Consider the following 26,334-nt stretch of genomic DNA (forward strand, 5'->3'; position numbering starts at 1 on the left):
GATTTTGGATGTTTTTATTATTATTTATAGTTGTTGTGAATTTTGTACAGTACTGTTCTTATACTTTTGTTCTCTTTTGCTTGGATTTTGCACATTGTATCTCCGCTTGGAGATTGGAGTCACCACCCACCACTCTGCGCCACTCACCAGGCTGTTGGGAGCCTCCTAGGGGTGCATCAATGAAATTGGGAGGAATGTAGCGGATGACAGGGTTGTGAGCCTCATCGATGTCGGCCAGGTAGTTGTGAAGGACAACACATGCCTTCACCACATCCACAGCCTTCTCTGGATGGAACTCAAGTGGCCTCCTGAGAATCCTCCACCGTGCAGCCAGGATACCAAATGCATTTTCTAGGGCCCTCCTGGCTCTGGAGAGTCTGTAGTTGAAAATACGCTGCTCTCCGCTTAAATGCCCTGTTAATACAACAAAGTACAGTGTTACTGAATAGAACATAACAAAACATAGCTGCACCACAATCGCAGACCAGATACAAAGCTCTGCCAAATATGTATGCAACGTGCTTTGCAATTCATTATTATGATTTGTGACATACCTGGATATGAACGCTGGATGTTGTTATGTAAGGGGAAAGCAGCATCAGCGACAATAAAGTGTGGGGCTTTGGTCGTGGTCCTGGGAAGGAAAGCTGATGGAGGCAGGTTCAACTTGTGCTCGAACAGCATTTTGCCAAAACTGCTCTCTTTAAAAACGCCGCCGTCGCTTTCCCGTCCATATGCTCCGATGTCCACCATCGTAAAGCGATATCTGGCATCGCAAATTACCATCAGCACGAAGGAGTGATTACCTTTATAGTTAAAATAATCACTCCCGGCATGAGGTGGTGCCTTGTCATTGAAGTGTTTCCCGTCGAGGCTCCCAACGCAGTTCTGGAAGTTCCCAAAAATCTACTGCTATGGATGCCGACTGGCTGGTGGAAGGACAGGGCAGGTAGTCTGGCTGCAGCGCTTTCCACAAAGCCTGGCAGACCTCGGTTAGAATGCGGCACACTGTGCTGGATCCCAGTTTATAGCTCGCAGCTACAGCCTGTTGTGTTCCACCAGAGGCTAAAATCCGTATCGCCACAGCCAGTCTCTGGGCGGCATTGATTGGCGCGCTGTGTGTGCCCTGATGTTGTATGTGCGGCCGCACACGACGAAGAAGCTCATCGCATCGACCAGCCGACATGCAAAAGTACTTAAAATGCAGCTCTTCATCCATAGCCCTCATAGGTTGGACAAGAATAGAATATTCGCCCGTCATTGGTCTTGGTTGATTTAGTGGCCGTACAGACCACCTCCGCCTCCGTCTTCTCTTCTGCTCATGGTGCCTCAAGATAAGAAGCTGCACCTCAATGTTTAGCAGCTCCAACGCCCTTAACTGTCTTTGGGATAGGATTGTCCGCTCTGCCATAGTTCACTGAGTGTGTAGAGAACATGACTGGGAGGCGGTTAATAAACAGCCGCCGACGACACCCACACACAAATACACCATATAGGCTTCACTTAGGTAGTCTTCGACCAATACCGGGAAAATCTCTTTTTCATCGTTCAATTTGAGGAAACGCTGCCGTAGGAGGAAGGAGAGGTGGTTTGATAGAATGGAACCCGGCAGGCTCATATACAAAAGCATTAACGTGAAAGGGAAGTTAACTTTGCTGCCAACACATTATGTAGTTTTAAAGCGCTGTGGCCGTTCTTAAAATGTTGAGAGATATGCACATTTATACAACCCCAATGATCAACAACTTCATCACCCCTCTTCCTCTGTCTGTTGCCATCATTCACTGTGTATGGGGAGAACACGATCTGGTAAATAAACAAACCAACGACTCCCACAGGCATCATTCTCGAGGTCGTATTCAACAAAAAACTTTACTCCACCTATTACTCCACCTACTGTTCTGGCGGTAAATTGCTTGGCAACACGCGCAACCTAAAGGGAGCATGAATTGCTATGGGTACCTTTTACGCAACAATGTGACACCAAGGCAGAACCAAGCAAGGGCCCCTAAGTGATGAAATGCATCTCGTCTCGTGCGCATCACCTCCCCTGGTGAAGCGGTTCTCCCATGCGAATCGCTGCAATTCGCATACCGGAACTTAGCTCAACACCCTGACAGTAGTCTGTCTGTTACAGACAGTTTTACAAAATCAAACGTCCTGTATGAATAATTGCACCCTAATTACTTCAGTAAACTAACTTGAAACTTCACTTGAAATCCATCATCTTTATTCTGCATAGCCAAGTGTTAGCTAGCTCTAGTCAAGACCTGTAAGGTAGAAAATGCAGTACGGACAGCATATGAGAGAGAGCGAGAGCCCCCCCCCCCCCCCCCCCCCCAGGAATTACTCTCTGAAATTTTACCATGTATGAAATTTTAAGCAGCGTTCTGTGAGCAACTATAGTCAAATGAGCTCCGGCAACTTCCGGTTACGATTTTTCAAAATAAAAGCGCCTTTTTAGCCCCGTGTTTCTTTAACTGTCAGAAATATTAATTTCATAGGAAAATCAAAATGGGTTAAAAACGATTCACTGATGTTAAAAAATTATGATTTTCTTGTTTAAATATAAGGAACACTGACTAAACAGGACATTTTGCTATTATTATAGTAAGAAACAGTAAAACACACCACAATCTGCTGATAAAAGGATTATACCTCCATTAAAGTTGGTTAAACATGTTCAGTACACTGTAAAGAAAGGGTAAAATATGTTTAACAGTAATTATTCTGGTCATTCACCGTGAAAGAACAATTGACACACAGATCACACAGGTGAAAAAGGATTATCTCCAATGCCAGGGTATTGCCATGTGACACATGTCACACTATGCTGAAGAAACTAAAGATTGTGTCTCAATGAAAGGGGGGTGGAATATGTTCAGGACACTCCAAACATTAAATAAAATGTGTGATGAAGATGTGAATTGCGTCATTGAATGCTCCAGAATACTTTAAACATAGGCCTACACACAGGCGGAAATGCAGTATTTTTAATTGCAGGACCATATGACACATATCACACTATGCTGATGAAACTAAAGATTGTGTCTCAATGAAAGGGGGGTGGAATATGTTCAGGACACTCCAAACATTAAATAAAATGTGTGATGAAGATGTGAATTGCGTCATTGAATGCTCCAGAATACTTTAAACATAGGCCTACACACAGGCGGAAATGCAGTATTTTTAATTGCAGGACCATATGACACATATCACACTATGCTGATGAAACTAAAGATTGTGTCTCAATGAAAGGGGGGTGGAATATGTTCAAGACACTCCAAACATTAAATAAAATGTGTGATGAAGATGTGAATTGCGTCATTGAATGCTCCAGAATACTTTAAACATAGGCCTACACACAGGCGGAAATGCAGTATTTTTAATTGCAGGACCATATGACACATATCACACTATGCTGATGAAACTAAAGATTTTGTCTCAATGAAAGGGGGGTGGAATATGTTCAGGACACTCCAAACATTAAATAAAATGTGTGATGAAGATGTGAATTGCGTCATTGAATGCTCCAGAATACTTTAAACATAGGCCTACACACAGGCGGAAATGCAGTATTTTTAATTGCAGGACCATATGACACATATCACACTATGCTGATGAAACTAAAGATTGTGTCTCAATGAAAGGGGGGTGAAATATGTTCAGGACACTCCAAACATTAAATAAAATGTGTGATGAAGATGTGAATTGCGTCATTGAATGCTCCAGAATACTTTAAACATAGGCCTACACACAGGCGGAAATGCAGTATTTTTAATTGCAGGACCATATGACACATATCACACTATGCTGATGAAACTAAAGATTGTGTCTCAATGAAAGGGGGGTGAAATATGTTCAGGACACTCCAAACATTAAATAAAATGTGTGATGAAGATGTGAATTGCGTCATTGAATGCTCCAGAATACTTTAAACATAGGTGATCAGACAGGCGAAAATGCACTATCTTTAATGGCAGGGCCATATGACACATATCACACTTTGCTGAAGACACTTAAGATTTTGTCTCAACAAAAGTGGGATGGAATATGTTCAGGACACTCCAAACATTGCATAAAATGTGTGATGAAGATGTGAATTGCGTCCCTGAATGCTCCAGAATACTTTAAACATAGGCGATTAGAGAGGCGAAAATGCACTATCTTTAATGGCAGGGCTATATGACACATATCACACTTTGCTGAAGAAACTAAAGATTGTGTCTCAATAAAAGTGGGATGGAATATGTTCAGGACACTCCAAACATTAAATAAAATATGTGATGAAGATGTGAATTGCGTCCCTGAATGCTCCAGAATACTTTAAACATAGGCCTACAAACAGGCGAAAATGCACTATCTTTAATGGCAGGGCCATATGACACATATCACACTTTGCTGAAGAAACTAAAGATTGTGTCTCAATAAAAGTGGAGTGGAATATGTTCAGGACACTCCAAACATTACATAAAATGTGTGATGAAGATGTGAACTGCGTCCCTGAATGCTCCACAATAATTTAAACATAGGCCTACCCACAGGTGAAAATGCATTATCTTCAATGGCAGGGCCATATGACACGTATCACACTTTGCTGATGAAACTAAAGATTGTGAGGAGAGAGGTGTGTAAAGATGTGGACAAGGGGAAAGGTGCTGTGAGAATCATGTTCTTTGATATATCCAGTGCCTTTAACACCATCCAGCCCCTCCGACTGAGAGTGACAAGCTGGTGCAGACGGGTGTGAACGTCCACCTGGTATCCTGGATCACTGACTACCTGACGGAGAGGCCACAGTTTATGAGACTGTGCTGTGCAGCACCGGCGCTCCGCAGGGGACTGTGCTCTCACCGCTCCTGTTAACCCTGTACACATCGGACTTCACCTACAACACAGAGTCATGCCACATCCAGAAGTTCTCTGATGACTCTGCTGTTGTGGGATGTATCAGGGATGGACAGGAGGGTGAGTACAGGAGCCTGGTGGACAACTTTATGCAGTGGTGCAGGCACAACCACCTGCAGCTAAACACCACTAAGACCAAGGAGATGGTGGTGGACTGTAGGAGGTCTCAGCCTCCTCTGCTACCAGTCTCCATCGAGGGGGTCAGTGTGGAGGTGGCCCATCTTGGACAATGTCCACCAACCACTACACAGTACTCTCAACAGACAGAGGACCATATTCAGTGGCAGACTCCTGTCGATGTCATGCTCATCGGACAGGCTGAGGAAGTCCTTTGTCATCAGGGCCATTCAGCTTTATAACGCCACGCATAAGGGGAGGAGGAGGGAATTTGTGTATAAGCTACTGGATAACCTAAATTTCCCTCGGGATTAATAAAGTATCCATCTATCTAAACTGTATGGCAGAGGGGAGCGTAATGTACTTAATGTTACACCTTTCAAGAACACTGAACATAAAAAGTTTAGAGGGAAAAAAACAGTTCCTCACTTGCAATAGGATAGCACTGCAATGTATTCTCTCTAGTAAAAGAAAGTGTTACATCCAATTTCCCCAGCTATTTATTGGCCCTATGAAAGACCAAAAGGTCAAAGACGTAGTGTGAAGCTACTTAGAACAATTTGGAGATGTAATAGGGGTGATATACAACAGTTAGTGAAGAGTATACATACTCAAAAAGAAAATAACACTAAGATTGATTTAACCACCACACATCAGGTATATAATCTGAGGCTGGTCAATAGAAGACATGGAACCACTATTTATCCATAATTTCCTCTTGAATTTCAACAGAGACTTCATAATAGGTATAATTAGGCATAATTTGACTACATTGGACCTATACTGAATCCAAAATAGGAGAATATAAAAAATATAAGCCTACACTGTTAATACAAATAGCACCAATACAAATATAGACAGTTTGAGAGGATTCATGTCTGCAGAAGATATGATTTAAAGTGAAGTAAAACCTGTGCTTTCATGATGTAGTCCTGGTTATTAAAGTTTAGGTTTTTTTCAATCTTATACATAGGCCTGCCTAGTCAATGGTATCTTATAACCATTTTAAAGGCACCCAGTGCAACTTTCGAGGCTTAAAAATAAACATTCAATTTCTAGTCTTTTTTACACGTAGTAAGTTTCAATAACTCCATACCATTACATACCGACATTCAAGCAGCAAAGATGAGACGTCGTTGTGTGGCGAGAACTGATAGAAAATCGATAACAACAACAATCGCCGCCATTTTCTTTATTTTTTGTAACCTACAATAAATAAAGCAGGCTTCCAGTCAATGGAAAAATGGCTTCTCCCCACCGGCGATTGTTGTTGTTTACGATTTTCTATCAGTTCTCACCACACAACGACGTGTCATCTTTGCTCCTTGAATGTCGATATGTAATGGTATGGAGTTATTGAAACTTACTACGTGTAAAAAAGACTAGAAATTTTCATTGAATGTTTACATAAAGTTGCACTGGGTGCCTTTAAAGTAACTTCTAAACAGTACCAAATATGTATACTATATGCATTGTAATCCTGTTTTGCTCTGATAATGCAAGTGCACTGATCAAATACATTATTTTTAATATAGTTTTCAGCTACAAGTATCCTGTACGTTTAAAAGTAATTTAATATATCTCACCTTGTTTTAAAACAAGTTAATACAATGCACAGATAACACAATACTATTATAAACAATGATCTAGCAAGTAGTCAGACTCAGACTTTATACTGACAATTAGGCTACAATAGCTTTCAAACACGCTTTCAACTATTTTCCCGATAATTACGACAAATGCAACAAAAACTCGTTCCATAAAAAAGGTTTTTATATAACCCAGTCGATTTACAGGGCTGTTTGTTGTAAAAACCTTTCATAGCCTATGATACAAAAAACGTATTTTACTTCCTCGTTTCCTTTTACTTCCTGGGGTTATTGTGGGTTATCATTGTTGCTGAAAGAACGGTAACGGAACTGATTTAACAGGGTGGTGCATACTGATCTCAAAAAGAAACTTTCTTTTTGAGATTGGATCAGTGGGTGGTGCACCATCCGTAAAACAAATTTCAAAAGAAAAGTTGAAATTCCAGTACACTAGATGGCAGTAATCTTTACTAGTTGGTCAGTAACTGATACAAACCCTGAAACGAGAAGAATTGGTTAGCAACTGTTGTTGTGATTAACAGGCGGTGCCAGTTGGTTGATTCTGTTTGCTCTGCAGCTAAATGGTATGGGTTCGGATTGTTTTGTGGTGCTTTATGTAAAGTAAACAAAGTAACGTTAATAGCTCTAACTGTTGTTAAGCGTGTATTGAGTTATTGATAGGCATCTGTCTTCGGAAAAGTCTTTCTGTTCTTTGGAGAGAAGCATTCATTCAGTTAAGACGTTGTTTTGAACGTCGTCTAGTCCGCATAGAAAGCTAACGTTAGATTTGTCAGTAGCCTACATGACATCAATTGTAAGTGTTGAATCCCACGTTAGTCTACCAACCAGGTATTTTTTGTAAATAGCTTTGTACATATTCTTTATTTGCAAAACTGAAATGAATAGTGTATGCTAGCTAGCGGGTGGTATGACAGCCTAACATTCCCTTCGGTAATACTGACAGACAGCCTATCTATCTTTTACTTTGTTGTTTTCAAAGAACAATGTCTAGATTTGCGGATGAAACGGCAGGTGACGCTCCAGTCAGAGACATATCATTAAACTTCGCAGGAGTTGGGACACCAGGTTTGGATTGTTTGGATCTCTGTAGCTTGATGGTTTATGTAGACCTTACATTATTTAGTCAGTCAAGTCTGGCGAAGTTCTTGGAATGACTTTAAGAGATAGGTGAAATCTTCTCTGCAGAACATCTGACTGCTCAGAATGCTAAAGCAAGGCAAGCCGTTTCAAAAGTCAGCAGGGAGGAGCTGGAGGATCGCTACCTCCGCCTGCATGAGGAAAACCTTTTGCTCAAACAGCACACCCACAAACAAGAGGACAAGATCAAGAGGTGGGTCAAAGACGTGACGCTCATTTTTTTGTGAACATGAGGATGAAATACATTTAAAAGTGTTAAAATTTGAGAATAATCTATCAAATCACTTTGAAACATAATTTTCTTCAAGACCAAATTCTACAAGTTCTGGTTTTATCCATTTTGGTGAGAATATTAAGAAAATAATGGTAAAATTGTCAATGTGGTGTAACCATAAAAGTACCAAGTAATACAACTTTTGTGAATCTCTCTTCAAAATAGCCTCTGATATACTTTGGCATAATCTTACACTTGCACTTTTTAAAACTTAATAATAGATATGTAACATCATTGTTCGGAATATTTAAATGAATATGGGGGATCATGTCTGCCAAGTCAACCTCTTGAAATGTCAAGTGGTGTAACCGCATTTTAGGAGCCATTTTGTAAATATTGTGCCAGAAGATCATGTCACAGAGAAGACCCCTGAAGAACCTAACTGCTAAATGTCAAGGTTAGTACTCTCTCTAAAATTTGACATAATTAAGCGTCTTTCAACCATGGTCAGGTGGCATGTCAAGTGGTATGATCTCAGTAAAAATATAAGTAAACCATAATAATCAAAGTGATTTATATTAAATGTAAAATATGTTTTTAAATATTCACACCAATGTTAAGTGTGTTGACATAGTCATCCTAAATAATGCCTGCAGATTTTGGTTTTAAATTGAAATGTCAAATGGTGTAACCGGTTACACCATTTGACATCTTACTGTTTGATGCCGATTTGATCAATTTAGGGCCAAAAGCTTTATTTGTGATCCTGATTATACATTTTCTTATAGTTGAAATAGTGACTCCTACTGTTCAATATTAACAGCAGGTTTAAATGTGATTTTTTTTCCCCATGAAGTGTATTGATAGATACATTTTTTTTGTATGTTTAGTTGTATTGATGTATTTATTTAATGCATTATTTAATTGTTTATTTGTTCATTGATTCATACATTTAAATTCACATTTCTATAATATATTGTATGTAAGTAGACAGCATTTTGATATAGGTCTGGACATAATGTAAATGCAAACAATAAGCTTTCTATCCTCTTGTCCCCTAACAGATGCCACTTTCAACCAAAGAAAAAGTGGTTTGCCATAGGCTGGTATGCCTCATATCTGGTAGGCATTCAGTCAATGGCCTTGCCAAAAGAGAGGAAAGGTAGAACAGACATGCTGAACCTGACTCTTTCACTAAATCCGTCAGTGGATGACGGCCCTCCTCAGAGTATTGCATCAACTGATCAGTTTGGTCCTGTTTCTTCATTGTTTTGGTTAATGTTTTTAATGTAATATGAAAAATAACATGAGAATATATTAAAACATCTAATTCATTTTACCTTGGCGACTACTTATTTGTTTTTCCGTGTCAATTGCTTGCTCTTTGGCTGTAGAAGCAGTATGGTCATTTGGTGTAACCGATTAATGTCAATTGGCGTAACCAGTATCTTTCACAAAAATCTCATATTGTACAAAAAAGTTAATATGGATGATACTTAAGTATTCCACTACACTGTTATAATGTGTTTTAAAACCATTTTTACCCAAATGGCCATGGAATATGCAGAAAACTTTATTGTTTACAACATAATGTCTTGCTCAGTACAATAAAACATCAATTTAATCTGAATTTTTTTAAATAAATATAATAAAACAAATGTCATGTGATATTTGAAAATCAATTACTTGTTTTCATGACTACACGTACATAAAATCTAGGATGATGAAATATTAAATACTTGTACTTGTGTAATGGTTACACCATTTGACAATATACAGGGCCATTAGTTCCGTATTTGGTGAAAAATGGTAGAAATGTCATCAAATACTATGAAACCAACAGAAATGCAAAATATACATTCTAACAGTCCTTGGGCATGGTGTTTTAACAGGTTTAAAACATATTTTTTAATTGGCATCTTGCCTACCCGTATTTGTCACTGACCCAGGTACAAATACATGCATGCATTCGCTGAGGTGTGCTTATGTAAAGGAGGCTGTTTTAGCCTGAACCCATTGAAGGGGAACTCAGATATTTAACTGTACCATCAACAAAACAAATGTTTTGTGTTTAAGTGTTTGATATGAACTGATTCTGTATAGATACAGATTCAGTTCATATCAAACACATAATTTTCCTCCTAAAAACTTAGTTTGGGCTCAGTAAGTCACTAACTTCATTCATACAAATAGCATTTGTTTTGATCTTGACAAGTGTTGTTGAAACGGTCCACTGGTATCTCTTGACCTCTATGTCTGTCTGTGTTTTGATTACCATCATTGATTCTGATAGAATGGCCACTAAGCTGATCCGGCTAGTGAAGGACCGTAAACGGATAGAGCAGACGTCTTCAGGCATGGTCGCGGGACGAGATGTTGAGATGGAGGAGATGATTGAGGAACTTCAGGAGAAGGTCCATCAGCATGAGAAGCAGAATGAAGGTCTTAAACAGCGCTTGCTGGCGGCCAAGCAGCAACTTCAGGTGCAGAACTGTCGTCCCACTCCCTATGGCCACATTCAGTCACGTGTCAACACAGGCCTCCGCAGGCTGAGGGATGACTTCCCTACCACACCTCAAGATGCCAACACTCCCACCAGAGGTGCATATTATGGCCTTAGAACTATTCCAGTATTTCATTGCAGCTTGCATGGGGGAGAGTCTTCCTTTCCAACCTGAGGCTTGAACCTTAAATCTTTGTTAAACATGGCTTCTGACCTGACGGTGCTACATTGTGGTTATCTGGAAATTTGTGTCTTGAATACTAGAGTTAGTAAGTTCCCCTCTGACTGTCTTTTCAGCCACCAGGAGTGCGGACACAGACATGGGAGCTCGTCCACCCCACGGCCTGCTTCCACGTTATGGCCATAGCTTACTGGATGATGCCAGAGCTGAGATACGAAATTTGTACGTACAAATATAATTTAATTTGATATATTATTTACTTTTTTTTAATGTTTAAAACCATCAGTTCTATACTGATTTGGATCCTTAAGAACATGGATATGGTCTTTATGTGTTTGTATCTGTGTGTCTCTGCCTTCGAAGAGAGAATGTGATTGAGAACCAGATAGCACAGATGGAAGAGATGGAGAGAATGACAGAAGCATGCAGGGACCAACTAAGGAGAAAAGAAAGAGAGTATGAGGAATCTCTCCTCCAGCTGCGTGGACAACAGACCAGTGGGCAGAGGTACTTTACATTTGATTTATTCATGTGTTTACGAGTTAGTGAGGCAGAACACAAGCATGCATTCTTCAGCAGAGCTGACATGAAAATGGTACTTACCTTTTACGGCACAGTTGCTGTATTGTAAATAGATGTTAAACTCAATGCAATACGTTAGTTATCAGTGTGTAACAGCCCAAGAATCTTACCTGCTAACATACCCAGTTAATCTTATTGTCATTTTCCTTTCTGAAGATTTTTTGTGTGCTTTCCAGATCAATAATTAAAGATAATGTTGAACTGATCAAACTTCAGAAACAACTGGCTGAGAAGGGAAATGCTTTTATTGTGCTGGAAGAAAGGTTTTTACAACTTCAAGAGGTAAGAAATGAAAGGTAACACCCAACATAAAGTCAATGCTCCTTGTTTTATAGGATATTAATATACTTTAAATTATTAAATCTGATGCCAATTAATTTTTTTCTCAACCATAGAAATGGCTGAATGGTGAATAGTTGTTTTGTAAGGCCATAGTCTGCCCCCTGCTGGTCAATCACAAATGTAACATGGACCTCCCATTGTAGGCTACATTATACAAAGAGAAATAAGAGTCATAATACTGAGTTTTTTTCTAATGTGCTACAGAGCCAGAGGACTCTGAAAGCCAGCCATGATGTGGTGATGGCTAAAATAGATGAGCTTACTGAGCAGCTCAAGAAGGAGCGTCTGAAGAACCTGGACCTGGAAGACCAGTTACAATCTAAAGTTCTAGAACAGAGGAAGATAGAGGAGGTACATCTGATCTTGATGAATATGCTCTGACGCGTAGCACAGTAACCTCAGATAGCACGGACGCAAGTCACAAGGAAAGTCTTACATGATCTTACAGAAGTACATAGGTTGAGGGTGGGTCTTTCAGAAAGACGGCATTCATCGAAGGGAAGGCACAGGGGGTTTCGTGATTTGTCATAGCTAGTCAAAGCATAGTGAAAGTGAAAGTCCTCACTGTAGACACACACACTCTGAAATCCACCTCTGCATTTAACCCATCCAGGGAAGTGACACACACACAGTGAAGTGAGGTTACACACTAACCTGGAACAGTGAGCTGCCTTTGGCGCCGCCCAGGGAGCAGTGATCGGGGTTAGGTGCCTTGCTCAAGGGCACTTCAGCCGTGGATGTGGGCATGGGAGAGCAGTGGTCTACCACTTCCCCCGCCCACATTTTTCCTACTGGTCAGGGATCGAACCGGCCAACCTACGGTTTCTGGCCTGAAACCCTAACCAGTAGGCCACAGCTGCCCAAGTCAAACCTTAATCCAATAGAAATGTAGTGGCTACACCTGAAGCAGGGGTATGTACACAGGAGGACGGTGGAGGGTGTACACAGAGGGTGTACACAGAATATCCGGCTAACCATTTGCAGCATAACTACTCGAATACTAGTGTCCCTATTCCAGCGTCGGAAATACACGAGGGCAAAGGGCAAAACTGCCCCTAAGAAATATAATTTTGCCCCTAAAATTACTAGGAGAGGGGCAAAAAATGCCCCCATAATTTTCTGTAATAATAATTTAATGAACGTGTCAAAAACATCGTAGCTTATATGACCCGGTCAGTTGGCATTAAATGTTTTGATTTTCGCCTTGACTGATTGTTGCGTGAAGACACGAACGTTGTAACAAAATATTTGGAGCGCTTCCTAATGAAAGTGAAAGTGAAAGTCCTCTCTATGGCAGAGGTGGTGTAGACACACACACTCTGAAATTAACCTCTGCATTTAACCCATCCAGGGAAGTGACACACACACAGTGAAGTGAAGTAACACTAACCCGGAGCAGTGGGCTGCCATTGGCGGCGCCCGGGGAGCAGTGATAGGGGTTAGGTGCCTTGCTCAAGGGCACTTCAGCCGTGGATGTGGGCATGGGAGAGCAGTGGTCTACCACTTCCCCCGCCCACATTTTTCCTACTGGTCGGGGATCGAACCGGCCACCCTTCGGTTTCCGGCCTGAAACCCTAACCAGTAGGCCACGGCTGCCCCTAATCAGACCTGTGACTGCGAGAGTGAGGAGAAATGAGGATCAGCGCAGTCTGTGTCACCATCTCAGGTTCTAAAAGATAAAATTCACACACCCAGCGACTGTCAAAAATGAAAGCTAGATTGGCTTGGGTTGGAGGATGACGACGACGAAGAGAAAAAGACCCGGTTTTGTTTTCAAGGCATGTCGGACTTGAGGACAACGAGTTGCCCAAATCGTTGTCAATCCAGCACAGGCAAATTCTTCTGCTGACTCCATCAAGGGGAGCGAAAACATACAGAAATACATGGCATTTCGTCACCAAGCGTCAAGCAACACGCATCGCCTACGGTTAATGATAACTAGTAATAATACTTTTAGAAATGATTTAGTTTGGTTAAGCTAGTTTAATGTTAGTTAGCTAACGCTATCTCTGATAGTGCGTTGACTACAAAGGCTTGCTTGCAAGCTAGCTAACTAGTCTAATCTGTATTTCCTGTAGGCCTACTATAGTACGGTTAAAGGTAACACAAAAATCCATAAATATAATGTGTTATTATTATAAAAAAAGAAATAAAAAAACGATTGTTAATAGTTGTTTAAAATGTTTTTTCCCTTTAATAAGATTTTATTAGTTGTTATTACTATAACAACTAATAACCACAAAGAAATAAGAATACAATCTAATTTACGTTGTCTGTTTGGTTTTTGTTAAAAAAATCTAAGAAACCCTTTCAATTTGTAGACTGACAATTGTTCATATACTGTAAGCCTAAATAAGTGTGTTTATTATTTTGAACAAAGGTTAAATGTTATTTCACAAGTTTCTAAAAGTGCCCCCAATTTTTTGTTAAATGCACCTGGATTTCAGTAAGAGGGGGCAAGAATTGCCCCCGAAAAAATATGTAAATTTCCCACCCTGCCCTATTGGATTATATTATTAGTGCATGAGCCAGAAGGAGCAGGCTTTTAGCCAGGCATGCGTCCGTGCGGCTTTCGGACGCACTGTTCTAAAATAATAAAAAATTGGACGCACTACTTTAAGGCAGACGCCCTACAGACGCCCTGAGTTTTTCATCCCCTGTTTTTCCGGTAATAATATTTCAATCACAAAAGAAAATAATAACAGATTGAAATGAACAGATAGTTCACGTAGCACTACACAAACACGTCTAATGCGTGAACGTTAACGTTAACGGCAGTGTTGCCAGGTCCACAGTTTTCCCGCGGGCTACTTTTGAAGTGTTGACGCGGGTTTCATTTTTTGTCCGCTGGTTCGGGTAAACCTATTACAAGAATATCTTAAAATAAAAATGTATTTATACCCAAATCCTACCAGCGTGACTTCAGATCAGCACGTAAACTAGGGGTGGGCGATATGGGCAAAAAAGAATATCTCAATATTTTTTTTTCATTTTGACGATAACGATAATTAGACGATATTTAAAAAAAATGTTATTGGAATTCTCAGAGTTATACCTTCTTGGAGATTACAATAATGGGCACAATGTTTAAGGAAAACACTTCTTTATTGTCTTTAAACAAAAATAACTTAATTGAACTGCAATGCAGAAATATTGAACTCTTGTAATAAAGTGCTCCATGCATCCATGATAATTATTGCACATCAACAGCAGTTCTTATGGCCTCATTAAACTTAAAATTCTGTCCAGGATTGTACAAAAATACAAATACATGAGCATTAGAGCATGGATCGGGACAAATTTTTCTGTCCAGCCCGGACCTAGTCCGATAGCCTTTAAAATATATATTTTCGAATCCGAACCGAGCCCGACGGAATCAATTTCTCAACTGTTCATAGTACTAATGCCACATTGATGTACGTTCTTTATGAATAGCCTGGCTTTATTAAACTGGGGCATCAACAGTTAAATGCTCTCTCTCACAAACAAGCGCTGATAAACGCACAAGCGTACATAATAAGGCCAATACGCATATTTAGATTAAATGATTCACATTGCAAGAACGTTTAGTAAAATGGTGCGGCTGCTTTAAGAGGAGCACGTACAGGGGGGGGCCATGGTAACGCATAGTTTGGATGTAGCATGTAACAAACATTTATGTGCTGTGAAAGTGTTAACCAGTATGTGAGTAACGTGAGTTTTATTAAAGCATAGCGTGTGTAATGTGTCGCTATTTCATTCTGTTTGCTTACCTTTCCTGCTGTCTATATTTACTTTTACTTACTTACCTTTACTTATTGACGTAAAGGAAAGGGAATTAACCCCGAAGTTAAAAACATGCAATCTACTTCGGCCGTGGAGCATTTTACTCCCCTCATCCCCTGCAATCTTCAACTACGTTCAGAGACAGACAGCAGGAAAAGTTAACAAACGGAATGAAATAGCTACACATTACACTCGCTATGTTTTAATACAACTCACGTTTTATGCTCCCCAACAGAGGCACAACAGACATCACCATGCGCTGCTAACCCTATGTCTATGCTGCTAACCTGTTGCCAAGTGGATGCGAGAAGCCATGTCACGTGATCACGTAGGCCCACTAGTCGTGTGAGTGCCGTGCTGTGAGGAGCGCTGCTGCGCCGTAGGCTATATTAAGAACATGATGTGACAGTTTCCCCGTGCGTGTCATTTAAATACTCGATAATGTAATTTTGCACATCGTTTGAACAACAATGAGGATATTATCGCAGACGATATATATCGCCCACCCCTAACGTAAACACATGGACATGGGACAAGCTGAAATTATTTTAATTCAGTAAATACATAGCCTATTGTAACGTGCCGGCATAGTCGCCCCATAATGCCGTGCGGCGGGCGCATACTTTCTGTTTGTAATGCACTAGTGCTCAACAATGTTCCTTGCTGTACTAATTGCATGTCGTTGTTCTGTGTTGGGACTGCATTTACACAGGTGTGTGACGGAACACAGTCTGTTCGAGATAACTTGTAACAAGGCATAAAGCCTGTGCCATTTTGAAATTGTGTTGCGTTTAGTGTTTAGTGCAATAAAAAGCCATATTACGCATCCGTGATTTGTAACACTATTTACACATGTATGAACTATAAATACATGATTTAAATATAGTGAAGCAACATGATGAGGTGTTTCAGTTGAAATAAGGTATTGCATTAACAGTTCAGTAAATGCTTATGAAGTAAAAACAGTACATTCATGTTGTCCAGGCACGACAATAATATGTCAAAACTCCGTCGCGGGGGAGGGGGCAGGTTCCCCGACGAAGTGTCATCTTTTCCACAAACTCAAATCTGGTCACACTATATTAGCATATAATACACGTAGCATATAAAAAAACATAGCTAATAACTGCTATGTGTCTTGCACAAAATATATGAAAGATTAACTAAATTGAATAACTTCTTATTTGGGTCAGCCAAGTCTAACACTATGTTACTATCACCTGACCAGTAGCCCCCTGCATATATACTGTACATACAAGATGTACATCGCAGTTCTGGCTTGAATTTCTTCTGTGTTGGTATGATTTTCAGTTTGTGTGGTACACTGATGTACATCATATGTGACAATTAAGCAAAAATACTACAACAGACACACCAAAAAATATTACCTGAATTCCACAAAATGCAGTAAAATAGCGTTTCAGACAGTTAGGAAATACAAAGGAATATAAGTTAGGAATACAAAATTTGACAGGGGGGGGGGATGCCCCCAGACCCCCCTACAATACTTGCGCCTGCGGCGCGCACGCGCTCCACCGCGTTAGGTTAAATGACAAAATGGACCCCCCCTAAAAAATATCCTAGCTAAAAGCCTTCTGAAGGAGTCACCACTACCACTTAGGGCGCAAATGCTCACTGTTTTCTTCTGAAAGCTATGTATCTCTGGAGTATATTTCTGAAAGCTATGAATCTTTGGAGTATATTTCTGAAAGTTATCTATCTCTGGAGTATACTTCTGAAAGCTATGAATCTTTGGAGCATATTTCTGAAAGCTATGTATCTCTGGAGTATACTTCTGAAAGCTATGAATCTTTGGAGTATATTTCTGAAAGCTATGTATCTCTGGAGTATATTATTGAAAGCTATGTATCTCTGGAGTATATTTCTGAAAGCTATCTATCTCTGGAGTATATTTCTGAAAGCTATGTATCTCTCGATTGACTTGAAAAGAATGGCAGGAAGGTTTTGGGGACTGGATATTTAACTTTGTCGTTTTTTAGAATATCAGTTAATTTTGTAAATGCAGGTTAAGGGTATAGATTATTCAGCACTCAGCCATTTATTTATGCTAGTGGGTTAAAGTAAAAAAAAAAAAAAAAATTGTGCCGATGAGACCAAAAAAGCTTTTTTGCAACAAACATCAAAGGTGGTTTTGGCGTTGACAGAAAGATAGCCATACCTCATACCCATTGTGAAGTATGGTGGCGGATCTTTGATGATGTGGGGCTGGACATCTTGTTAGGATACCTGGTATCATGGACTCCATCAAATACCAGCAGATATTAAATGAAAACCTAACAGCCCCCTCCAGGAATCTTAAAATGGGCTGTGGTTGGAACTTCCAGCAGGACAATGATCCGAAGCACACCTCAAAATCAACACAAAAATGGTTCACCGACAGCAGAATAAAGGTTTTGCCATGGCCCTCACAGTCCCCAGACCTAAACCCCATAGAACATTTGTGGGAAGAGCTGAAGCCAAGTGTTGACCTCAGAATCTGAAGGATCTGGAGAGATACAGAATGTAAAAATGGTCTCAGATCCCGTGCCATGTGTTCACCAACCTCATCACGCATTATGGGAGAAGACTCAGAGCTGTTATCTTGGCAAAGGGAGGCTGCTCAAAATATTAAATTAAGGGGTGCCAATAATTGTGGCAAACCTGTTTTGGAGAATAATATTTATTTAATGTAAAAAAATATATATATATCTTTCAATAATTTTACTTCGATGAAAAGGTTAGGGTTAGGGAATTGTGAATATTTTGAGTGAAAGACCATGAGGCTAAACAGCAAAGACATATTTTTTCATAGCCTGTTTTGGTCACATTCACTATGGGTGCCAATATTTGTGGAGGGCACTGTAAATACCGATGTGGGACTCTGGTAAGTGGTATCCATGGTTACAGATAACTATTTACTCCAGAGTTTCAACATTACAGCTGTAGCACCTAAAACCTCAGATGTATACTATGCAACCGATTTTGGCTATCAAAACCTTAGGTTACCTAAGTGAATTGCATCGTCATTGTGAGTACACAACCACATTTCAGTTAAACTAACTATGCTTTGCTTCTGGCTCACCTTGTGAAATTGGTGTCTTGCTTGGTAGACCGTTTATTTTAAGCTGTTAGCAGAGGGTTAGCAACAGGCATATTATAAAGATATAATGGGTCTAAAATGTATACAGAGATGACATTCGAAACAATTCAATTTGTGGCTTAAAGTAAACTATGATTACCGGAATCAATAAAGTTGATCTCAAAGCGTATGTCCTGCTCCATGAATGACAGTTTATGGACACTGTTGGTTATTCGAATATAAAATAAGATTAATATGCACACCCCTAGATGCAAGAAAGACCATCGCCATGAAGTTCAGCTGCAGGATTGGATTATGGTCCAACCCCCACTGGTGTTAGCAATGTTAGCAGTTCCTGAAATTCATAATCATATCCTTGGCATAGTTTATTTAAAATGTCAGATGCCAAACAGAGGATATTCATAGCCTACTAGATGGTCAATTAAAGACTTATGTTGTGAAAGTATTTCATTTTATACCATACAGCCGCGGAAAAAATTAAGAGACCACTTCAAAATTATCAGTTTCTCTGGTTTTACTATTTATTGGTATGTGTTAAAGTAAAATGTACATTTTTGTTTTATTCTATAACCTACTGGCAACATTCCTACCAAATTTCAAATAAAAATATTGTCATTTAGATCATTTATTTGCAGAAAAATGACAATTGGTCAAAATAGCAAAAAAGATGCAGTGTCTTCAGATCTCGAATAATGCAAAGAAAACAAGCTCATATTCATTTTTAAACTACACAATACTAATGCTGTAACTTAGGAAGAGTTCAGAAATCAATATTTGGTGGAATAACCTTGATTTAAAATCACAACTTTCATGTGTCTTGGCAAGCTCTCCACCAGTCTTTCACATTGCCGTTGGGTGACTTTATGCTACTCCTGGCGCAAGAATTCAAGCAGCTCGGCTTCTTTTCATGGCTTGTGACCATCCATCTTCCTCTTGATCACATTTCAGAGGTTTTTATGGGATTCAGGTCTCGAAATTGGGCTGGCCATGACCATAAGGATTGAACCAAAGCGGAATGGAGGTTCTTCTAAGTTCGTCTTCTCTGATGAGTCCAATTTCACAGTAGGTGCAAGACTCTGTGGCTTGTAGGCCTCTCCAGGTCTCCGTCTAACCATCAGACGACCATGTGTTGGGCAAAACTGAAAATTGGACTCATCAGAGAAGACGAACTTAGAAGGACCTCCAGTCCGCTTTGGTTCAATCCTTATGGTCTTTTACAAACCTCAGCCAGGCAAAGTACAACGTTGTCCCGGAAGAAAAACTTGCTTCCTTTTGCTCTGACAATGTTCCCCAACTCTGAGAAGTGTTTTTTCCAGCAGGGCAATGCTCCATGCCACACAGCCAGGCCAGTAAAGGTGTGGATGGAGTACCACCAGATCAGGACCCTGTCATGGCCAGCCCAATTTCGAGACCTGAATCCCATTAAAAAAACTCTGAAATGTGATCAAGAGGAAGATGGATGGTCACAAGCCATGAAAAGAAGCCGAGCTGCTTGAATTCTTGCGCCAGGAGTAGCATAAAGTCACCCGACGGCAATGTGAAAGACTGGTGGAGAGCATTCCAAGACACATGAAAGTTGTGATTTTAAATCAAGGTTATTCCACCAAATATTGATTTCTGAACTCTTCCTAAGTTAAAGCATTAGTATTGTGTAGTTTAAAAATGAATATGAGCTTGTTTTCTTTGCATTATTCGAGATCTGAAGACACTGCATCTTTTTTGCTATTTTGACCAATTGTCATTTTTCTGCAAATAAATGATCTAAATGACAATATTTTTATTTGAAATTTGGTAGGAATGTTGCCAGTAGGTTATAGAATAAAACAAAAATGTACATTTTACTTTAACACATACCAATAACTAGTAAAACCAGAGAAACTGATCATTTTGAAGTGGTCTCTTAATTTTTTCCGCGGCTGTATATTGGTAACTGCTAGTTAACATCCTATACTAGCACTACTGTACATGTTAACATTTTAGCACTGCTGTTCATGTTAACATTCTAGCACTGCTGTACATGTTAACTACTTGTGTTTATTTTATTTAGCTGAAAGAGCAGATTGTGGACCTGGAGAAGGAGAAAGATCTGCTGAAAGAGAATTGTGATAAACTGGTGAATAGGTGAAAAATCTCTCTTTTTTTCCCCCTCTGTTGCTTTATTTATTTCTGTCAATTTAGCAATCTAAAGTCTTAATGGGTTCAAGACTATTTGTGGTGGCCTTTGGTTACTTTTGCTTTTTGTTTTTTCCGCTACCTGCTCTTCCTGTCTATATGTTTGTTTATGTTCGTTGTTTGCTTGTCTGGTCTATGTATTTCTCCCTCACCACCTGTCCCTGCCTGCTACAAACCACAACCTGTGATGATGCCCTGTGTGCATTTAATACTTCCATATGTTATGCATACTTACTCAGTTATTTAGTGTAATGAATAGTGCTAAAGGTCTTCATGTTATTCATTTGAATATTAGGAGTTTATCACCTAAAATTGATTTACTGAGAGCCTGGCTTACCTACAATAAACCCCATGTAATCACTTTGTCTGAAACATGGTTAAACAGTAATATTTCTGATGATGAAGTCAAACTTGATAATTATGTTATATTTAGGAACGATAGAGGCTCAAGAGGTGGGGGCCTCTTAACATATGTATCCTTAAATTTGATTGCAGAACTTGTACATCCAAATGAGATTCCCCAGCTTTTTGAAGGCCTTTTCGTTCAAATAATTTTTCATGAAAATAAAAAACTAATCATAGGAAATATTTATAAACCTCCATCTGCTCCAGCAGAAACCACTGATTGTATCCTGTCTACCATAAATTCTTTGGACTGCACCAGTGAAAAAATTATATTAGGGGACTTCAATTCTAATTGGCTAGATCACTTCTCTCAAAAAGATCGTAACCTATTTAATAGTATAAACTTAACTCAACTTATAACTGAACCCACTAGAGTTGGTCCCAGTTCTTCTTCCTTGCTTGATTGGATTTTAGTCTCTCATCCTGGTAGAATTTTACAATCAGGGGTCTTACCTGACTCTTTTAGTGACCACTCTATGGTCTTTTGTATCTGGAAAATCAAAATGCCTCGTCTCCCCCCTAAACTGATTTAAATACGACAATTTAATCAAATTAACCCTGAACAATTCACTCAGGACATATTGAATATAAACTGGGAGAGATTTCAAGTAATTCCATATGTAGAAGATGCTTGGAATTATTTTTATACAGAGTTTGTTGAGATAATTAATAAGCATGCCCCTCTGATCGTAATTAAGGTCAAGGGTCGACATCTACCTTGGATTAAGGGAGATGTTATACATTTATTCAAACTGAGAGATAAGGCCTGGAAAAAATATCGTAAAACAAAGGATGGTGCAGACTGGAATGCTTATAAGGAGTTAAGAAATAGATGTAAAACCAACACTAGAAATGCAAAAGCAAATTACTATAAAGACTGCTTATCAACCGATTTTAAGAATCCTAAGAAATTCTGGAAGAGAATCAATAGTTTAACCAATAAATCCACAAAAAGCCCTATAACGCATATTAAATCAATGCATCAAACTGTGAGTGAATCTTCTTTAATTGCAGAGGCATAGTAGATGTAGTAGCTCCTTCAGTTTCAAAACTGTTTTTCCAACTGATGTTCAGCGGGTTATTGATAGCCTAAGCTCTGGATGCAGTTCTGGTCCAGATGGTTTGGAAATTAAGTTCTTTAAACTTGCCTCTCATGTCTTGTCATTTCCACTGGCTGATTTATTTAATTTATCCTTTGCATCCTGTGAAATACCTTCCTCATTGAAAAGCGCTATAGTAACCCCTCTTCATAAAGGAGGTGACACATCAGACACTAATAATTATAGACCAATCTCTATTATCAATAGTATAACAAAAATATTTGAAAAAATTATATTTAATCAATTATCGAAATACCTTGCAGACTATAATATTTTATCTCCACACCAATCAGGTTTTCGACCTAGTTATTCAACTACCACTGCTCTTCTAAAACTTACAAATGATATACAGGCAGCAGCTGACAGTAATATGCCTACAGGTGCTATTTTTATCGACCTTTCAAAAGCATTTGATATGGTCGATCATCATCTTCTCTTAGACAAATTATATGCTATTGGTCTTTCTACCAACTCTCTATTATTTTTTAACTCATTTCTTCACTTTAGAAGTCAGTGTGTCTCCTTTCAGGGTAGTCAATCAAAATTCGGAATTATTGATAAAGGTGTTATCCTTAGGTCCTCTTTTGTTTTCAATCTTTATTAATTATCTTCCTCAAATCTGTTCTGATTGCCAAATTCATTTATATGCAGATGACACTGTATTATACTCTTCCAACTCTGATATCTTAAAAATTCAACACTCTTTACAATCTGACTTCAACATGGTTCAAAAATGGTTCTCTTCAAATAAACTCCTACTGAATAAGAAAAAAATCATATAGTATGTTGTTTTGCACTCGACATGGTCGAAAACCTGATCCCTTGTTGTTAGCTAACTGGTCTATTAGTCTTCTTGATGGAACAACAATAGAAAAAAATTGAAGAATTTAAATGTCTAGGTTTCTGGCTTGATTCTCAGCTATCCTTTAAACCTCATATTAATTCAATTACCAAGAAAATATTTGGTTGTCTTAAATCACTATATTGTTCTGTTGATTGCTTTTCACAAGAAGTCCGTAAAAGAATCATCATGCAATTGATATTCCCAATACTGGACTATGCTGATGTTGTCTATGGTAACACCTTTGAGACAAATCTCCGTCCTCTTAATGTATTGTATAATAGTCTTTGTAGATTGTATAATAGTCTTTGGTGTCCTTATAGAACGCATCACTGCCATATGTATGCGTCCCTGAACTGGCTTGCCCCTAAGTCCAGAAGGCAACTCCACTGGTCAATACTAACCTTCAAATGCATTTATTTCTATCTCCCTTCATAATTAAAACAACTTTTAATTCCTTTCACTTCTCAATAAAGCCTGCGGCGTATGGACCACATGTATCTAGTCACACCTAGAATTAATAAAGAAATTGGTCGACGGGCATTTAAATTCAAAGCTCCATCAGATTGGAACAACCTTCCTTACTCACTTAGGTCTATTTCTTCTTTCCATATTTCCAAATCATCTTTAGTCATGCATTATAAAACATCCTGCTCCTGCTTCTGATCTATTTGACTTTTTCTCGCTAGGACTCATTCGACTCATTTCTGCTTTCCTTTTTGTTCTTTAAACTGGATATATGTGTGCTTCTGGGTACCAATATGTATTGGTGACTCTCATTATGCTTGTAAGGAAATGTATTTGTGTAGGTGTATAGCATATATCTGTACAAATGTCTACCTTCATTCTTGCTAAGGGGTTCTTGTTCTATTTATATATTGATTGAAACTGTACTATGTATTACTGGTTGGTGAGGGGTGGGGATGTGGGGGATAGTTCTGGGGAGCATTGTTGAAGTGTGCATAGTAGTGCACGTCTGTCTGTGTTTGTCTCTGTGTTTGTTTGTGTGTTAAAGTTATGGGTAGTGCTTAGGGATGCACCGATCCGATATTTGTATCGGTACCGATATTGAAGACATTTCTAGATCGGGTATCGGTGACAATAATTATTTTTTTTTATGTCTATGTATATAGGTAGTGTATTATGAGTAGAGGTCGACCGATATATCGGTCGGCCGATGTATCGGGCCGATATTTGTCATTTTTAATCTATTGGCATCGGCCGATTTAAATAAAAAAAAAATAAAAAAATTTCTTGAAGTAACAACACATGAAAACATAAAATGTGACGGTTTCAAGTTTTACAAAGAATTCTCCCTTCCCCCATCCCCCCTCCCACGGCCCAGACAGCAACCCTAAAATAAAGACAAATCATAGTCTGTACACATACATACTGTATATGTATATACATTGAAGAAAAGAATAACTAAAATAATAATAACAAAAATAATAAATAATACATAAAAAAAAGGGGGGGGGGGGTTCTCTGGATTCCTAGATTATGGAAGTTTGTAAGTATTAGGCTGTGTGTGTGTGTGTGTGTGTGTGTGTACGGGGGCACGGACTTCAGACTTAAGATACTAGTAGGGGAGTAAAATTGTGTGCATCTACTTATTATTAGTGTGACACTTTAGCATGCAAATTAATGGGAAAACTTTTAGATATCGGCCCTAAAAATCGGCCAAAAAAAATCGGCAGCCCATATCGGCTATCGGTTAACCCTGACCTCTAAGTATCGGCATCGGCATCGGTTATAGAAAAACCCATATCGGTCGACCTCTAATTATGAGTGCACGTTGCTATTAGTAGCGATTAGCATGCTAAGCGGAGATTTAGTTATGTCCTGATGTTGATTCGCTCTAATAAAGATGGGTTCATCCTGTTAAGATTTGGACTGGATGAGCTATGAATGAGATTCATGTTGCCTTGTGTAATGTCCACAATTATATGTATCGAGTAATATTGGTTGTGTAATTGTTATTGTGTAGCAATAACTCATGTTAAAGTAATTCAGTGCAGTGCTAATTAGTCCCCATTCTCATTGCAGACACTCACATATGTAGGATCACATGCATCGTCATGTAATGGAAATTGATGAATGCACATTAAAGGGAGATAAAGAATACTGCTTTGGTAATCGTGGGCCTTTTAACAGACTAGAACCAGCAAATACATTAACAGGTCACCATGCTGAGCCTCTACAATGTAACCTAAAAGTTGGCGCTAGCGGATATATGATTGCTAACTAATATGAACACTAGCGCTAGTTAGAACGTACATTATTTGTGATTATTTTTAGCCTATGTTATGAATTGATAGTGATGACTAGACATGATGTCAAGTAGCAAATGAGCAAAAAATGCAACAAGATCTCATGTCATGCACTCCTCATTTCTCCTTCTCGCACGTGTGGTCACACACATACACACAGTTACCAGTTTTGCGCTGTTTTTTTATATCGGTATCGGATCGGTATTGGCCGATACTAAACCTCAGATATCGGTATCGGTATCGGTATCGGAGGTGAAAAAAGTGGATCGGTGCATCCCTAGTAGTGCTTGCTCCCGACTGTCTTTGTATTGTATGTAAGTATTGGAAGGACCCCCTCGAAAACGAGATGTTACATCTCAAGGGGCTATCCTTAAAATAAAGACTCAAGAATAAAGACTAATGCCTTGGATTTTTATTTTTGGTAAACAGTGCCTTTGACGTGAGCCAGGAGCAGAAATGGAAGACTAGAGAGAAGCAGCTCAGACTGCAGATTGCCCAGCTTGAAATGGCACTGAAATCAGACCTCACTGACAAGAACGAGATTCTCAACAAGGTCAAGGCAGAGAGAGGTACTTGGTTAAATGCATCTGATTATATGGGAACGTTGAAACATGTAATACAAAGTGTTCTAAAGTGTTTAGTGTAAGCTTTGTATGCTGATTTTTTCTTACATCAGATACAAATGAAGCTTTGTCTCAGGAAAACGCACAGCTCCAGCTGCGTTATTTAGAGCAGAAGCAACAACTGGATGAGATTCAGGAACGCATGAAGTTTTTCACAAAGGTACCTGGGTTGATGTGGTCATGTTAGTCACTCTAACGATGTAACTTGGGCTATCGGCATCATTGATATGGTCATTTTAGTCACTGTAATCATGCAACTTGATGGGTTTTTAATACATTTGGCTGTTGTGTTGATATTACTGATGTACTGATTTTTTTTAGGAGAGTGACGTTGATGCTGCAGAACTCAGTGAGGCCTTGATGCTCATTAAGGTACCCATAGAAGTCAAATACTAAGAGCTTGTTGTTCTACTAACTGGCTTGCCATGGTAATGGTTATCTCTGCATTGATAAAAGCCCTGCAT

The 26,334-nt window shown here is 39.1% G+C and overlaps 1 protein-coding gene across 1 annotated transcript in view; it reads left to right on the forward strand.

Annotated features, from left to right (window-relative positions):
• Positions 1-7,618: 7,618 nt before the first annotated feature.
• Positions 7,619-26,334, forward strand: part of rpgrip1l (RPGRIP1 like) — a gene marked incomplete at its 5' end in the record, with an annotated part of 35,928 nt that continues 17,212 nt past the window's right edge. The window contains 11 exon segments of the mRNA XM_080841808.1: positions 7,619-7,708; positions 7,823-7,965; positions 10,280-10,587; positions 10,787-10,892; positions 11,034-11,177; positions 11,429-11,534; positions 11,799-11,945; positions 20,507-20,580; positions 25,677-25,816; positions 25,924-26,030; positions 26,192-26,242. Coding sequence (XP_080697934.1) covers positions 7,619-7,708; positions 7,823-7,965; positions 10,280-10,587; positions 10,787-10,892; positions 11,034-11,177; positions 11,429-11,534; positions 11,799-11,945; positions 20,507-20,580; positions 25,677-25,816; positions 25,924-26,030; positions 26,192-26,242 — 1,416 coding nt within the window.

The sequence above is a fragment of the Sprattus sprattus genome, assembly GCF_963457725.1.
Source record: "Sprattus sprattus genome assembly, chromosome: 7".
Lineage (NCBI taxonomy): Eukaryota > Metazoa > Chordata > Actinopteri > Clupeiformes > Clupeidae > Sprattus > Sprattus sprattus.